General features: G+C 45.5%; 1 protein-coding gene across 1 annotated transcript in view; it reads right to left on the bottom strand.

The window, feature by feature from the left end:
• LOC143887612 ((S)-coclaurine N-methyltransferase-like) overlaps nucleotides 1-16,495 on the bottom strand; it is a 49,300-nt gene extending 32,805 nt beyond the window's left edge. The window contains exon 1 of the mRNA XM_077391715.1: nucleotides 16,211-16,495. Within this exon, the coding sequence (XP_077247830.1) occupies nucleotides 16,211-16,397 (187 nt within the window). The 5' untranslated portion in view covers nucleotides 16,398-16,495. The remainder of the gene's footprint in view (nucleotides 1-16,210) is intronic.
• Between the last annotated feature and the right edge of the window lie 1,280 nt (nucleotides 16,496-17,775).

Below are 17,775 nucleotides of genomic sequence, written 5' to 3'. Positions count from 1 at the left end.
ATGCATGATGTATATGATATACATAGGTTACATCAAAGTCCTATAGTGCTGATTTTCATAAAAAAAAATCAGAAAGTACGGACGCTTATGTGGATTGTTTTGTGAAGATCTTTTTGTATATATGTAGATGTAGTACAACGCATATATGATGTTTTCTAGGAAGCATAGGATGCAATTATGAGTTATTTAAGTCTTCGAGTGTTGATTTCCTAGGACATCAGCAAGAACAAATGATTTTTGGGACTGTTTTGTGTAAACCCTATTCTATAATTAGTATATAATACGTTTATATGGTTTTGTATGAAGGATATAGTGTGTATATATGTTTTATAAGCCTTAAAGGGCTGATTCCCATTTAAAATCAACACTAAGATGTGAATTGAAGCCTAAATGAGTTTTCGTAAGGGAAGAAGGTGATAGAAACAATATAGTTACAAAAAGAGGATTTTAAAATAAGAAGTTTATGTGTAAGATTAGATTTGAAATGAGAGACAAGGAGGTTGCGAAGAACTAATTGAGTTAACAAAGAGTTGCGACACTAGAACGCTTAAATTGACACCCTTTTGATATGCCATATTTGCAGGACTACTTTTCGAGTGATATCTAGAGCTATTTCATATCATCTCTTTACACTCAAAGAATCCAAGGCAAGTCTCTTGGCTCATTTAATAATAGTTCATTTAATGGTTTTGATATTATAGTTATGTTCCCTATGTTCATGCTCATTGTCTTTCGTTTAGAACTGCAACATTAACCACTTGAAATAATTTCTTATGATCTTTTTATTTTTTTGACCGTATGAATATACACAATGACTTTAAGCCGAATTATTTCAGTGTTGCGGTGTTTGACTATATATATATATATATATATATATGAGAAAACGGTTCCTACACATATGTGTAGAGAGTTCTCTACACACTAGCTTAAAATACAGTGGGGGCCCACATTGTTTGGGTGATCCAAGCCATCCATTTTAAAGGCCATCACATAGATAGGGTGTCTACAAAAAATCAGATCCATAGGATCATCCCAACCCTACGATTTGTGGAGGTAAAATGGATGTCTTTAAACCTTTACAAATTAGTCCATTTTTTGCCTCCACAGTTCGAATGGTTAGGATGATCCTATGGATCTGATTTTTTGTGGACACCCTATCTATGTGAGGGCCTTAAAAATGAATGGTTTGGATCACCCAAATAATGTGGCCCCCACTGTATTTTAAGCTAGTGTGTAGATAACTTATCTACACATATGTGTAGGAACCGTTTCTCTCTCTCTCTCTCTCTCTCTCTCTCTCTCTCTCTCTCTCTCTCTCTCTCTCTCTATATATATATATATATATATATATATATATATATATATGCTTTGGTATGTGACGTATGTTGACCCGATGATTCGGATTTGAGACAGCATACTTTGGTATACAATGTGATTTTTTTTACAGTGTCTATCTATGTTTTTCCACCTATACGAGGTTTAGGATCTTACGTTAATTATCTCTACCAGGATCCATTGATATATTCTTTGTTTATTCTCATGTCATTTGACTATCATCCTCATGCTCTTATTTCAATTTCCATATCTCTATTCGCGTTGCTGCCTATTCTATCATTGGCATAAGGATCATTGTTATAATACAATTTCATTATTGTGCACTCTTACTATGTGAGCCCACTGTGGGATTTTGTTAAGCTCATTCTGACAGAGTTACTACACACAGGTTATGTAGGTGATGAGGATGGAGCTTTCACAAATGAACAAATCTAAACAGCACATTAGGATGGGGAAGAGCAATCATAGAATCTGGAGTGTTGGTTGTCATATCCAGTAGTTGGATATTTATTTGCTTTGACTTGTAGAATTTGAGTTATGTAGTTCTGGTTTATTTCAGTTTATGGACATGATAGTAATGATTGATTTTACTAATTTATTAGACCATTGATTTATGGAATAAGATTGCTCAATTTATTTCCTTTTATTTGGATTCTTCTCATGTATCGTTTTTGTTGTTTAAAAAAAAAATTCCTTGTGCTTTTAATTGTCTTTCTTTTTCGTAGCGACCCGATGTAGATTCAGGTCGTTACACGACCTGCCAGATGCATGCAATTGATGCTAGTGATGGGCCGGACGTTCTTGGTGATGAGGCTGACACTGATAATCCAGTTGCTGGGCGTATTGAGTTTGAGCCTATTGCAGAGATTGCAGACATCGACGCCATGATGAGCATTGTGTCCGAGGATGTCGATTCTACAGTAGATGAGCACAGTGACAGTATTGACTTTACAGTCGATGCTCCGATCGAGATGATTGCGGAGGTTGAGATTGAGGATTTCAATGTACATAACGATCGTCATGAGGATTGTCAGTCTGACATCATAAAGCCACATGAGAAACCAACAGATGATGACCTTATGGACGATCATCATGAGGATGCAGGTAATGGGTTGACACATATAGATACAGGTGAGATAGATACAGGTGAGGTGCATGGGGATCCCGATTTTGCAGTTTGTCCAACTGTTATAGAGGAGATTTTGGCAGACATTGTTCATGTGGATATGGTGATGCCTGTGGATTTACATTTGATACGGCCAAGATCTTTTATGCAGTTAACACGAGTGACCATTTACAGTCTATGATTGGCCTCAGCCGAGTTGCCACTTTTCCAGTCCGTCGCACTTACTCGGATGGATTGATTGTGATGGCCTACATTAGATGTGAATTCGACGACCTTCTACTTATACTGCGAGAGTGGGTCATTTACATATTTAATCTAGGTGGACTAGAACTTGAGGCGACTTCTTTTAAATAAGGGGAGAACGCGTATTGTAAGACCAATAAGTGGCATAATTGCCCATTAGAACTTTTAGGATTTTTATTTCCGTGTCATTTAGTTTTTAGGATTTTTATTTCCATGTTTTAGTCTTTAGGGATTTTATTTCCCATGTTATTTTATTTCCAGGTTATTAATTGCCTATATATAGGCCCATGTATTAGGGTTTTGGGAGTTTTGATGAATTAATAAATTGAGAATAGATGTCTCCCTTATTTCTTCTCTTCTTCTTCCATTTTTCCTCTTCTTCTTCTCTTATTCCTCTTATATTCTTCTTCTCTTTTCCCCCTTTTCACCAATTTCTCCTTCTCTGGCCACATCATACAGCCATTCCAAAAAACGGTGGTAATCATACGTTAACAAGCCGAAAAGATGTTCTATCTTATCAGAACAAAAGAAGAAAAAAACAATCATATACCAGCACTCCCTTATACATATAAAGGCATTATTCCCCTCTATATTTACCATTTTTTAATTAGAGTGTTACAAACAAAAATACCCAAAAGGCAATCAAGACCCAATCAGGAAAATGTTACATATAAGTGGTGTCATTAGGGACCTACTGAGAACTCATTGGTAAGTGATAATCAAAAGGAGGAAAAAAAAGAAGCAAAAAGGGAGATCATACCAGCATTCCCTTATACAGAAAAAAGCATTATTCCTCTCTGTAAAATTAGGGTGTTTGTTAGGGGTAAAATCGGTACATCCGGCACCGAACCTCAAACCCCTTCTCCATTACTCAACTTGGTCGACACAATCCCTACAACAACGCTCGGTAATGAACTTTGATTAGACCACCTTGATACTTCTCCCTTGGACGGTACCGAGCTACACAGGGAGCTAAACGCAATCGCGGAGATCTCGCCCCCTAAACGGGAAATCCGGACGGCCGATACGCGTAAGGCGCGACTTTCGAATTTGAAACATCCCGCCTAAATCTCCATCCTTGATATTCGCCCGTAACCATCGGAAATCGTATCTCCACGTGTTTATTCGCCAGCTATCAAGCCCCACATAGATTGAATCAAGGATATGATTGATGTTTCCATATGTCTCCACAATCTGATTCTCCCACCATCACGCCCCACGTAGGCGAAATCAAAGGCACGATTGATATCTCCAAGATTGTGGATCTCCACCCCTATAAAAAGGGGACTTCGCACTCAAGCAAAAGGATCGAAAAAAGACTCAACCTCTCTTCTTCTCAGGTCTGGTAACCTTATTAAGCTCTCTCCCATTCCCCGTCCATTATCTGTGATTGCCCATTTCTAACTTGAGTGTCGAAGTGGCCGTCCAGAGCCACAACTCCAGGCCCGCTGACGCTTTTTCTGTGATCGCAGGATTATAATTTCTGCGAAGCTAGTTCGTGCAGTCAGATTTTGGGCGTCATCAGATTGGCGCCATCCGTGGGACCCGACATGCCTAAGTCGAAAGCTACCTCCCAACTCAACAGTGGAATGGTTACGAGAAGCCAAGCCAGCCAACGAGACCACGAACCGCTAGAAGAGATAGAGGAGATGGTCACCTCCGGCGACACTCTAGTGACAATGACCGCCTTCAATCAACCCACGCAGCAAATTGGAAGTGTTGCGATCACCCTACAATAAGTACTCCAAAGGATCCCTCTCCAACCGGCGGCACCATCTCCACCTGTGAATGCGCCGGGCGAAAGACCCCCCTCGAGATTCCAGAAGGGCAAGGATTCTCGGAAGGACGAAACCCTCGGAGTCAGAGACCCCCTCATCGTCAACAAGGGTCTGCTTCCATCACCAGCCCACCACTCGACCATCGCCATGATGTTCGGTATCGAAGGGGTGACAACTCAAGAATGGAACCAACAAACCTTACCCAGCAAAACGAGGGCCATGTACCTCAGCAAATAAGGAGCCCAGCGAAAAATGTCCAAGCAGGAGAAAACCCAGCCGTTATGGCTGAACTCCAGCGCCAGATAAAAGAACTTCAACAGCAAATGAAGGCACCGTGTGATCCGGACCTCCTAGCAGAATGGGATAGCGAGATTGCTTCTCCGTTCGCTCCAAGAGTCGCCAACGCCGTCGTTACCACAAACTCGGACATGCCTCGGTTGGATCTCTACGATGGGTCATCGGACCCTCTTGAGTTTCTCAGCACCTATCTCCGCGCGATGGTGATCAGAAATGCTTCCGAAGCGATGATGTGCAAAGCTTTTTCCGCCTCCCTGAAGAAAGACGCTAGCAACTGGTTCAGTCGATTGCGGCCCAACTCCATCGATTGTTCCACGAACTTGGAAAGGAGTTCGTCGCTTACTTCATCAACAGTCGGCCCCAAAAGAAACCAGCCGATGCTCTCCTAACTCTACTTCAGGGAAAGGACAAAACTCTGCGAAGATTTATCGGTCGGTTCCGAATGGAACTCCACCAAATTAGTGAGCCGAACTTCGATATGGTTCACGCAGCGCTCCGCCATGCCATCCGAGATAAGAGACATGAAAGTCGCGTTAAACGTGAATCCTCCCCGCGATATCCAAGACCTCATGGCTACGGCAGACAGGTACATCAATAATGAAGAATCATTTGCCATGGAAAGGGAATTAGAAACCACTCAGGGCGCCGAAAAGAGAAAGGACGACTCTAGAACACCATCAAGTCATAAGCAAGCAAGACACAGCGACCGTCAAAACCGTCGCGCGCCAAATCCCCAGTTTAATAGGGTCGACTACACCCCCCTGAACAACACCATCTCTAATATCCTGTACGAAATCCGTGGCAAAGAACCCATAAACTGGCCCGAAAAAATGAGAAACTCCGGAAAAGGTAAAGCCTCCAACAAGTACTGTCGTTTTCACCAAGACTACGGGCACACCACCGATAATTGTTACCACCTGAAAAACGAAATTGAAAGGCTCGCCGGATTGGGAAAGATCGACCGTCATCTCCAGAACCCCCAAAGAAGCCACCAGCGACCCCGATCCGAAGTTCATCGGCCTAACGAACGTCATCGCTCACCGAACCACCGAGCAGAGAGCAGTCGACACAGAGAGCAAGATCAGGAGGAAGCACCAAAAGTCATCAGAAATATTGACACCATTTATGGAGGCCCAGCGTCCGGAGGACCAACTGACAAAGGACGCGCCCTTTATGCAGGACAAGTCAACTCCATAGAAAATCCCGCAAAAAAGCCAAAGATTGGATACCGATGCACCTATCACCTTCACCGAAGCAGATTACGAAACCATAGATCGACATCATGATGACGCCGTGGTAGTTCGACTTAACATCGCCAACTGTAGCATGGGACGAATCTTGGTAGACACAGGGAGCTCAGTCAATGTCCTCCATCAGAACGCCTTCGCTGAAATGGGCATCAGCAACGATAGGCTAGAGCCTGTTAACTGGTCCATCTTCGGATTCTCCGGAAGGGAAGTCAAGGTACCCGGCAAAATCAAACTCCCCGTAACATTCGGCACCCATCCGAACCAGCGAACCATAATGCAAACCTTCGTGATAGTTCATGTCCCTTCCTCCTACAACGGGATCATTGGGAGGCCAGCTTTAATTGAATTGGGGGCAGTGGTCTCCACTGCCCATTTGAAAATAGACCACTACCCATTTGAAAATAAAGTTTCCTCCCAGACTCGGCGTCGGAGAGGTTATCAGAGATCAAGAGAAAGCCCGCGAATGCTACACCGCCCTGTTGAAAAAGAAAAAGGCCACCAAAGAAACCTTCTCCATTGGTGGTACTGACCCACGGGTTGAAATAAAGCAAGGAGAATCGGTCGAAGAACTCACGAAAGTTCCTCTGTTCACCGGTACCGAAGATCAAACCGTCCAAATAGGTTCTCTCCTGTCAGGTAAGCTTAGAACCGAACTTGTCAATTTCTTAAAAGCTAACTCGAATGTCTTCGCCTGGTCCGCCTCCGACATGCAGGGGATCCCCTCGGACGTTGCTGTCCATAAACTAAATGCGGACCCAAGTTCCAAACCAATCAAACAGAAAAAACGAAGCTTCGCCACCGAAAGACAAAAGCACATCAGAGAAGAAATAGATAAGCTTCTAGACGCCAAGTTCGTTAGAGAAATTCGTTACCTGGAATGGCTCGCCAACGTAGTAATGGTTAAAAAATCCAATGGCAAGTGGCGAATTTGCATTGATTTCACAGACCTCAACAAAGCATGCCCCAAAGATTGTTACCCGCTACCGAGGATCGATCACCTCATCGACTCCACCGCTGGACATGAGATGTTGAGTTTCATGGATGCCTTTTCCGGATACAACCAGATTCAGATGTACGGTCCCGATATTCCGAAAACCTCATTCGTGACCGACCAAGGATTGTTTTTTTACAAAGTCATGCCATTCGGCCTCAAGAACGCAGGCGCCACATATCAGCGGCTGGTCAACAAAATATTTGCCGAGCAAATCGGGAGGAACATGGAAGTATACGTTGATGACATGCTCGTCAAAAGCCTCAAAGCGCCGGACCACATCTCCAATCTTGAAGAAGCATTCACTGTACTCCGACGAAACCGAATGAAGCTGAACCCCGCCAAAGGCCGCCAAAGGCGCTTTCGGGGTTACCTCCGGAAAGTTCCTAAGCTTCATGGTTAATCAGTGAGGAATTGAGGCTAATCCCGAAAAAATCAAGGCGCTTTTAGAGATGACGGCACCCAAAGAAGTCAGAGATGTGCAGAGGCTCACTGGCAGAATTGCAGCCCTCAGTAGATTTATGTCTAAATCTGCTGAGAGATGTCTACCCTTCTTCAAGACCCTCCGAGCTGTGAAAGATTTCCAATGGACAGAAGAGCGTCAAGCTGCCTTCGATCAGCTAAAAGCATACCTCCAAGAGCTCCCTCTACTCTCCAAGCCAGTACCGGGGGAAAGCTTGTATTTGTACCTAGCAGTTGGACCTTCCGCAGTAAGTTCAGTACTTGTTCGGCAGGAAGGAAAAACGGAGCAACCTATTTACTATGTTAGTAGAGTGCTCCATGACGCAGAATTTCGATATCAAGAAATTGAAAAATTCGCCTTCGCTGTCGTTATATCAGCAAGAAAACTTCGTCCGTATTTCCAGGCTCATCCTGTCACCATACTCACCGACCAACCTCTCCGGAAGATATTGCAAAAGCCCGACACCTCCGGACGGCTGATTAATTGGGCGGTCGAATTGGGTGAATTCGACATCCAAATAAAACCCTGTCCAACAATCAAATCTCAGTCGCTGGCAGATTTTATCGTAGAGTGCACGGGGCCAAAAGAGGAGTCAAAAGAATCGAACCTCACAGCCGAAGAGTCGACCCGAACCAGCAAAATCAGAATCCACTCTGGATGTTATATGTGGACGGCTCCTCTAATGCTGGGGGCAACGGTGCCGGCCTAGTCATCACGGGGCCGGACAATTTTATTGCTGAGTACGCTCTGCGCCTGAATTTCAAAGCATCTAACAACGAGGCAGAGTATGAAGCCCTAATCGCGGGAATAGCTCTCGCTGTCGAATTACAAGTCAACCGAATCAGAGTCCACAGTGATTCTCAGTTGGTAGTCAACCAAGTGAACGGCTTTAGCGAGGCTAAAGAGCAGCGGATGATCAGATACCTAGAAAAGGTAAGAAGAGAAATCTCCATCTTCGAAGAATTTCAAATAGTACAAATCCCCCGAACCTTGAATGCCCGCGCCGATGCTCTTTCCAAGATGGCCTCCTCCGGGATGTTCGAACAGGGAAACATCTACGCCGAGATCCTCCCTCAGCCTAGCATTGAAAGAGAAGAAGTCTTACAACTCATCGAGGAACCTAGCTGGATGGACCCCATAATACAATATTTAAAAGACGATATCTTGCCCCCAGATAGAAAAGAAGCGCGACGCCTAGCAGCAAAGGCCGCCCATTATATTCTCGACGGACAAAAACTATATAAACGCTCCTTTTCTTGGCCCTTGTTGAAATGCCTCCAACCTTCTGCCGCGGAGCTCGCCATGAGAGAAGTCCATGAAGGAATCTGTGGCGACCACTCGGGCGGGACGATATTGGCTCACAAGATCCTCCGCCGAGGCTTTTTCTGGCCGACCCTCCAGCAAGACGCTTCTGATTTTGTCAGAAAGTGTGAACAATGCCAGAAGTTTGCTACCGTGGCCCGTCTCCTCGCAGTTCCGTACAAGCCCATTTCCAATCCAGTCCCGTTTGCAATGTGGGGAATGGGTTTGTTAGGACATTTTCCTAACTCAACCAGGGGACACCGAATGATGTATGTCACCATCGACTATTTCACCAAATGGGTCGAGGCCAAGGCAGTAAAGAAGACTACTTCCAAAGAAACGGAAAACTTCTTTTATCACAACATCATATGCAGGTTCGGCATTCCACGGATCCTCGTGACTGACAATGGAACCCAATTTGCAAGCCGAAGGTTCAAAGACTTTTGCGGAAAACTCACTATCGATCAATGATTCACCTCAGTAGGTCATCCGCAAGCTAATGGACAAGTAGAAGTCACTAATCGAACTCTTCTGCAAGAATTAAAGAAACATGTTGAGAGCGCTCGAGACTCGTGGGCAGAAGAGCTACCAAATCTCCTTTGGGCCTATCGAACCACTCCCAGAACCGCGACGGGAGAGTCGCCATTCAGCCTCGCCTTTGGAGTAGATGCGGTGATACCTGTTGAGATTGGAGCCCATTCCCCGAGGCTCGAAGCATACAATGAAAGGACCAATCCTAACCAGTTAAGGAGCAGCCTCGACCTCATTGAAGAAACTAGAGAAAAGGCTCGAATCAGGATAGCAGCGTACCAGCACAGGGTCGCCCGATACTACAATTCCAAAATAAAGGAAAGAGCGGTGAGGATGGGCGACTTGGTACTACGACGGTCCGAAATCTCCGACCCTCGCAGTTCCGGGAAGTTGGCTCCCACTTGGGAAAAACCCTACCGTGTTTCACGAACCCTCCAGCCAGGGTCATACCAATTGGAAGACTTGGGGGGCAACCCCATCCCCCGCACTTGGCACCTTTCGAATTTGAAGAAATTCTACCCATAGGCAAAAATGTAACTCAATTCTATCTTTTCATTTACTTTCAATAAATCTGCGTGTTTGTTCTTTGTCTTTGAGATATTACAGACATATAAACAAATCCCACAAAGTAATGAAGTCTCCTTTGCGGTTATTCATCTCCGAAAACGGTTGCTCCCTAAGCATTTAACAAATCTCCACGTCGAGCGAGCTACGAACAAAGGATAAAAGGTGTGACCCATAAACCGATGCCCCAAGAGATTCGGTAGAGCGTCCATCTACTTGAAAGGTGTGACCCATAAACCGATGCCCCAAGAGGCTCGGTAGAGCGTCCATCTACTTGAAAGGTGTGACCCATAACCGATGCCCCAAGAGGCTCGGTAGAGCGTCCCTCTACTTAAAAGGTGTGACCCCTAAACCGACGCCCCTAGAGGCTCGGTAGAGCGTCCATCTACTTAAAAGGTGTGACCCCTAAACCGACGCCCCAAGAGGCTCGGTAGAGTGTCCATCTACTCAAAAGGTACGACCCACAAAACGACGCTCTAGGAGGCTCGGTAAAGTGCCTATCCACTTCAAGAGAAAGTTAAGCGTTCTACGAGGATCGACAAAAAATCATCACCGCCAATGAAAGGTAAAAGTGTTCTAAGTGCATCTCCAAGAAAAGTGTGAGTATCTTAAAATACATCGCCAAAGTCACTTCGAAGGACAAACCCCTTCTATCCACAACAAAATAAAGTTAAGTTTTCTACAGAACCAGATCATAAGAGGCAAAGATAAAATTTCAAGGGACCTGTCCCTGAGTTTCCTTCTCCAAAACTTCCTCGGTAGAAGGCACCACAATACCAGCAACCGATGATTCTATTCCAGGAGACGTAACCGCCAGGTTTGCCTCATTGACTTCGGTCGCCTCGGAATCCTCTCCCTCGGAAAGCTCAGTCCCCGGTGGTCCCTCCAGTCTTTCGATGGGAAAAGTAGAATCTATGGCGTTGATTTGGTTTCGACAGTCCACGAAACCTTTCGCCTCAAACTCCAGAACGTGAAGCACCATATCTGTTTGATACTCCTAAGATTGGCGGAAATCGGAGATCGCCTGGGACCGAACTTCTTCCTCTCGCTCAACAACCTTGTCCCTCACCTTCTCCAGTTCAGCACGAACCTCCTTTTCACGAACAAGTTCGTCTTTGATCTTTTGGAGCTCAACCTCAGCATTTGCCCGAACGTTCGCCAAGGAATCCCCAAACACCTTCTTGTCATTTGCACGAGCCTCCACTTGATTCTTCATCTCCTTGGATGCGTGAGCATAAAGAGAGTGATACCTTTCCATGCGCCGTGAGGCATGAGAGCAAATATCTGACAGCTACAGGCGGAAAGAGAAAAAGTGAATGTTTGCAGAAACCGAAGGATATTCGGAAAAGTAAAGCTAAAATACGCATCTTCTTTGCCACAGCGACCATGTCCCGGCCTACGGCGGAGTGCGAACTTCTCTCCAATTCCGCCAAGTCTTTCGATAGAACACTCGTCATCGCCATTTCCACGGCCACCCTCGGGTTGTGAAAGGTGGAATCTTCAATACCCACTTTCCAGCCAGGGTCAAAATAAGATCCCTGTTGGGTCGCCTGATCTTTCGGAAGAGTCCCCGGCTTGAAATAAGCCTGAGTTCCCTCGCAACCTTCGACGGGCAAAAACTCCTTGCCCACGACTTGGTCTTTACCCTTACCCTCCCCTTCGATCGACTTACCCTTTTTTCTGGGGCCCTTCTCCAGTATTTTTGTCTGCCGCTTGCTAAGCACAGATTTCTCCAAAGATGCGGCACCAGTGGTCCCCACAGCCAGGACCGACCCTTTGCCGGCCTTGGCTGCCTGGCACTTCACGGCTCTGTCTTGTTTTTGCCGAGCCACTTCCTCGACCTTCAATCTCCTCGCCTCCTCCATTGCCGAGGCGGAAATATTAGCACCCGAACCTTGTGCCGCCATTTCTACGATAAAATCAGAAAATCAGTCACAACACAATGGAAGGAAAACGAGCAGAAATACGAAAAGGAAGATCGGAGAAGGGAATCACCAGACTGACTCTCGTCAGCACTTGTTTCATATTCCTCCCGTTCGCTTCAAGCCTCGTCCTCCGAGTCTATCACGGCGTTGCTCAAACCAAACTTCACCAGTACATGTTCGGATTTGAAATTCCGAACATTGAACCTCTCCTTCCCTACTTCTACACCCCTACCCACGACATCGTTGAAAATTAACCGGCTCAAAGTCCCTAGAGAAAACTTCAACCCCATTCTATCCCCGTTAGGCTCTCTCCAATCAAAGGGAAATCGCCACCCGGCTGTTTGGGCGGTTTTACAAAAAAGAACTCGTTCTTCCACCGTTTAATGGAAGAGGGAGCTCCGCCCATAATCATCAGCGTCCGCCGCTGAGTCACGTCTCCCCAATCCCCTTTCATCTTTATGAGGAAACAATTCCTGATAATATCCAATGATAGAGGGGCCCTCACCATTTTACTTTTCACTATGTACGCCAGGAGACCCCTCCACCCATTTGGAAAAATCCGGGACGGTGCCAAACCAAAAAAATCAAAAAATTCTATCAGAATCGGGTGGAGAGGGAAGCGGACACCCACTTCGAAAACCTCCTTATAGAAGGTCGTCTCTCCCTTCACACTACTACTACACGCCCGTTCATCAAGGCTGGGAAGCCGGATCTCATAATCGCCCGGAATGTGATACTTCTCCCGCAGATGATCAAGGTCCGAAGGTTGAAGGCTACCTATCGAACTCATGGCAACTTCAGGACAATATGCTGCACCATGAGACAACCGAGGCTTACGAAATTCCACAGATTCCTGAGCCACAACTCTAGTCTGGACGTCCATCGGTGCCCACCGCGAATTGCTCCTATCCTCTCTTAGAGCGGCAATTACCGGTGCGTCACTCGGTGTCAGCTCCGCCGCACCTAGAGGTTTAACTGGAAGAATCGGATCCACCTCTTTTCTTGGTCGTGGCGCTATCCTCTTCATTGATCCTCTGCTCCGCACAACCGTCGTGCCACCACCAACCTTTCCGATCTTAGTTATCAGCCTCACCTCCGACGGCCGCCCCAAATCACTCCTCGCTTCTATCTCCGATGGTCGCCCCGACATGCTCTCCACTTCCATCTCCGACGAGACTTGAGGAGAAGGGGATGCTTCCTCCATTCCCACAAGCTCAATCGACTGATTTTGTGAATCCGTGTTCTCCGACATTACTACTTTAAAGAAACGAAAGGAAAAGTCTGGGTTGAGAAACGCACCGGTGAGATTGGAGGAAGAAAACCGTGAAACTCGCCGGAGAAGACTAGTCAGCGCCTCGAAAGAAAGAAAAAATCAAGCCAAGAAGGAACTCAACGCCTTCCAAATCTCCGGTTAACACGAAAGAACGAAGCTATATGAGAGATTCTAATGGAAAAAGGGAAGTGAACCGCCGGAGAAAGGAACTCGCCGGAGCAGAGAATGAAAAGAGAGAAAAAAAGAAAAGGGTAGAAAAAAGAAAAATGGGCGGGCTTTTATAGGTCCACGCTCGGGAAAACTCAAAAGTCACGTCACTCTGACGTTATGCGACACATGGCGCCCCATAACACTCGCACAGTTACCAAAGTCATTAATGCGCCGTTTCCTCATCATTATTCAAAGCGCCGAACCACCGTTTCCCGAAAAGCCACGGCTATTACACGTGTCTCCTCGGAGTGCCCCTCAGAAGGAATACTCTGGTACCGAGTATCTCTAAATAAAGTCATATGATACACTCAAACCACGTTATGTCTGCAACGAGATTATGAACGTGAGTCCTGCCAAAACGACGTTCCTTCACATAATGATGCGTAAGTCGTGATGCTCAATTCCGACTGTCATTGCTGCTAAGATCGCAATTTATCTACACGCTACTCGCAACATTGAATGTAAACAATGCAAAAAGACATGGAAAATGACAAAAATCATGTCATTCACAAATGAAGAAACCTTTACAAAAGGTGGGCTTCTAGGCCAAATGCAAGGAAAAGAAAATACATTCGGAACCGTGCTAAACTACGACTAGCGGAACAAGACAAGAAGGAAGTGAGAAGAATCGACGCCCGGAGCTTCAGTATCATATGTCTGATGAACCGCCAAACGCTACCGGACATTGGACCTCAGCATCGCCACGGCACCCACTTGGCACAAAATCGACCGTACCACAGTCGTAACCGAAGCTCTCATCACTCGCTCGGGTCTTCTTCCGGATCTTCCTCCGGATCTTCTTCGGAATCCTTCCCCGGTGAATTCGCCTCTAGATGAGGCTCGAGACCGGGCGACGCGGAGCCGGCCCTCGTGCTACCTTCGGTCGCTCCTTGCAACATCACCCTTAGGGCCTCGTTCTCCATCTCCAACTTTTCGACTTCGACCCTCAGCCAAAGAACCTCCAAGCTTTGCTGGAGAAGTTGATCCGCCACCCCCTGTCCCCTCTCCATAGTATGCTTCAGGGACCGCCTATAATTGGCGACGAAGTGGGGTACGTCGCCAGGAGCAAGGAAATCCCTAGGAGCAACCCGAGTGTTCTGGGATCTCCGTCTTTCGCTTCTTCTGGCTTTGGGGGACGCGACTCACCCCCTCAGCTCCGGCCGATGAGGAAGCCACCGCCACCGAAGCTACCGTTTCCGGCGGATTAGGCTCCTCCTCTGGCAACCCCTTCAACCTCTGTGACCTCCTAGTTCTGCGGGCCACCGGTTCCCCAACGATGGGAGGATTTTCTCCATCTCCATCCGAAAGCGACTCCACTTCCACTACCGGGACTATCGCCCCTGGTTGATCATCGCCGGCGGCCTCTTGAAACATTTTTTAACAGAAAAATGGCAAAAGGGGATAAAGAAAAGGAAAAATATGACAGATATCTCTCTCCCTCACTCCCCTTTTATAAGTGCCATCGGGCGAAAAATTCGAGCGGGATGCAATGCCCCGCCAAATTTCGAAAACCCCCATAAAGCGGAAAATAATGGGCCAACCCGTTTTCCGAAAAAAGCATGTGGAAAATAGGCGGGAATTGAATGTTCTCACCGTTTCCCAAGAAACCTTAAGGATAGACAATGCGCCCATTAAATGACGCGACATTAAATCCGCCCGCCGATTCCCTAGAAAGACGCTTCGACTCCATCACCTCCAGAGGGTCGGCACCGGGCCACCCTTTGAAAAATTTAACTACTTCCTTGATCCTTACAAAGGGACAAGAAAGTAGGGGGGCAGTATGTTAGGGGTAAAATCGGTACATCCGGCACCGAACCTCAAACCCCTTCTCCATTACTCAACTTGGTCGACACAATCCCTACAACAACGCTCGGTAATGAACTTTGATTAGACCTCATTGATACTTCTCCTTTGGACGGTACCGAGCTACACAGGGAGCTAAACGCAATCGCGGAGATCTCGCCCCCTAAACGGGAAATCCGGACTGCCGATACACGTAAGGCGCGACTTTCGAATTTGAAACATCCCGCCTAAATCTCCATCCTTGATATTCGCCCGTAACCATCGGAAACCGTATCTCCACGTGTTTATTCGCCAGCTATCAAGCCCCACGTGGATTGAATCAAGGATATGATTGATGTTTCCATATGTCTCCACGAACTGATTCTCCCACCATCACGCCCCACGTAGGCGAAATCAAAGGCACGATTGATATCTCCAAGATCGTGGATCTCCACCCCTATAAAAAGGGGACTTCGCACTCAAGCAAAAGGATCGAAAAAAGACTCAACCTCTCTTCTTCTCGGGTCTGGTAACCTGATTAAGCTCTCTCCCATTCCCCCTCCATTTTCTTTGATTGCCCGTTTCTGACTTGAGTGTCGAAGTGGCCGTCCGGAGCCACAACTCCGGGCCCGCTGACGCTTTTTCTGTGATCGCAGGATTATAATTTCTGCGAAGCTAGTTCGTGCAGTCAGATTTTGGGCGTCATCGGTGTTAAAAGTAAAAATACCCAAAACAAGCCAACAAGTTCTTCTATATTTTCAGAACAAAGAAGAAGAAGAAAGGCATAAAGGGAGATTGATACCAGCATTCCCTTAAACAGAAAAGACATTACCATTTTCTAATTAAAGTGTTAAATACTTAAAAGGTTATCAAGACCCAATTAGGAAAATGTTACAAATAAGCGGTGTCTTTTCAAAACAAAAGAAAAAAAATAAGCATAAAGGGTGATGATACCAGAATTCCCTTAAACAGAAAAAAAGGCATTATTATTCCTCTCTACATTTACCAGTTTCTAATTAGGTTATTAAAAAGAAAAATACTTAAAAGGCAATCAAGACTCAAGAGTTCAAGACCCAGTCAGGAAAATGTTACAAAAAAGGGGTGTCCATTATCAAAAGAAGGGGGTGAGAAGTTACTGACAATGTGCGAAGTGGAGGAGGTTGGAGAGCTGGAGATGAGAGGAAGGGCTGTAGCCGGAACGAAGGCGGAAGGCCAAAAGAAGCCTCGTCAGTTTCCTTATCACAACGTCAGGGAGGAGATTTCTCTCCAATGACGCTAGCATCACACGCACAGTCGCCTCATAAGGGACCTGAGTCAGAGCCCCCATCTCCCTCTCTCTCTCTCTCTCTCTCTCTCTCTCGTCTCTAAATATGGAAAACGCTGCTAAAAACGGATCTCCGTTCCGAGATATACAGACTACGATGTGTAATGACACAAATACTCTTCTTAGATAAACCAATGAATGGGGACCTTAGTTAAACCTATGAATGGTTAAAATTTCAACTAAAACCTATGTTAGTTAAACCAATAAATGGGGACCGGGATCTCTCAAAGGAGGAAAGTCGGTGAAAGGTGCTGCGTCAGCCGTGGGAGAAATTATACAAGAGCTAAAGGAGGGCGTTAAATAGATCCGCATCATCAAGTGCAACAGAATTCAGTTTCTCGGCCGAAATGACATAGATGGTGAAGGGCCCTTCTCTGGCCCTTACATAAAGAGGGCCCTTGCATCATATATTTTAAGATATGATTTTCTGTGGCCAGGCAACCATATTTTACCATCCTCGGACGTGGTATTAGCTGAGTGGAGGTTTATAAGGCCTGTGGCTGTATAGACTAGTTTTTTTCAAAAAGTAATGTACAGCTCACTTCATTGGATGACCCAAATTGTCCATTTGTTAGGCCACAATTGTGCTCCATAAACTATTTCCATAGGATGATCCTGACCGTCCGATCAAAACGGTTAGAATCATCCTATGGCGGCGCACAACCTATTTATGTTGTGGCCCAACAAGTGAACACTTTGGAACATCCTATGGAGTGGCCGTATAATACCTTGTGAAAAAGATTGGACTATACGGCCAACACCACTATAAAAATTACACAAAAACATAAGGGTATTTTAGTCATTTCAGTGGACACGATATTATCTTACTCTTATCTTTTTGTCTTCTTGCGCACTTGAACCAATTAATGTTGTCTTTTTGTTTTAGCAAAACAGGATTCTGAATTGCTACCAACTCTCCTTTGATATATGTGACTCTTCTTGAAACACGTGGCAAAATGGGCACATCACGATTTTGTAGATTTAGTTGATAATGGAGCATTTCCTCGGGGTCCCACGAGTATGGAAAGGGACCAAATCTGGTTACTAGGTCCCACCATGAGAGGATGGATCCCAAACCCTTTGATCAAAGTTGATTAGATGATATCTATATCTGGCTCGGTTGAATTTTGGATTGCCCTAATCAGGAATCCGAATTGATATATTCCGATTCTCCCTTAAATGAAAATGAGAAAACACTTAAAATAAAAATTTTAATTCAAAAAAATTATAATAAAAATTTCTTTTCGAGAGCGGCAGAATCAGAATATCCCCTGTTCAGGCATGGAACAGATTTCAGAATTTTCCTCTAAAACCACCTCGTGTCAATTAGAATTAGACCCTGATTCCAATGCTTGATTCCGACAATCCAAACACACCCTTC

This window comes from Tasmannia lanceolata, unplaced genomic scaffold (assembly GCF_043159265.1).
Source record: "Tasmannia lanceolata isolate RefF3 unplaced genomic scaffold, GAP_Taslan_0.1 ptg000012l, whole genome shotgun sequence".
Lineage (NCBI taxonomy): Eukaryota > Viridiplantae > Streptophyta > Magnoliopsida > Canellales > Winteraceae > Tasmannia > Tasmannia lanceolata.
Note: the sequence above shows the minus strand (reverse complement) of the source record. Positions and strands in the feature narration are given on the sequence as shown.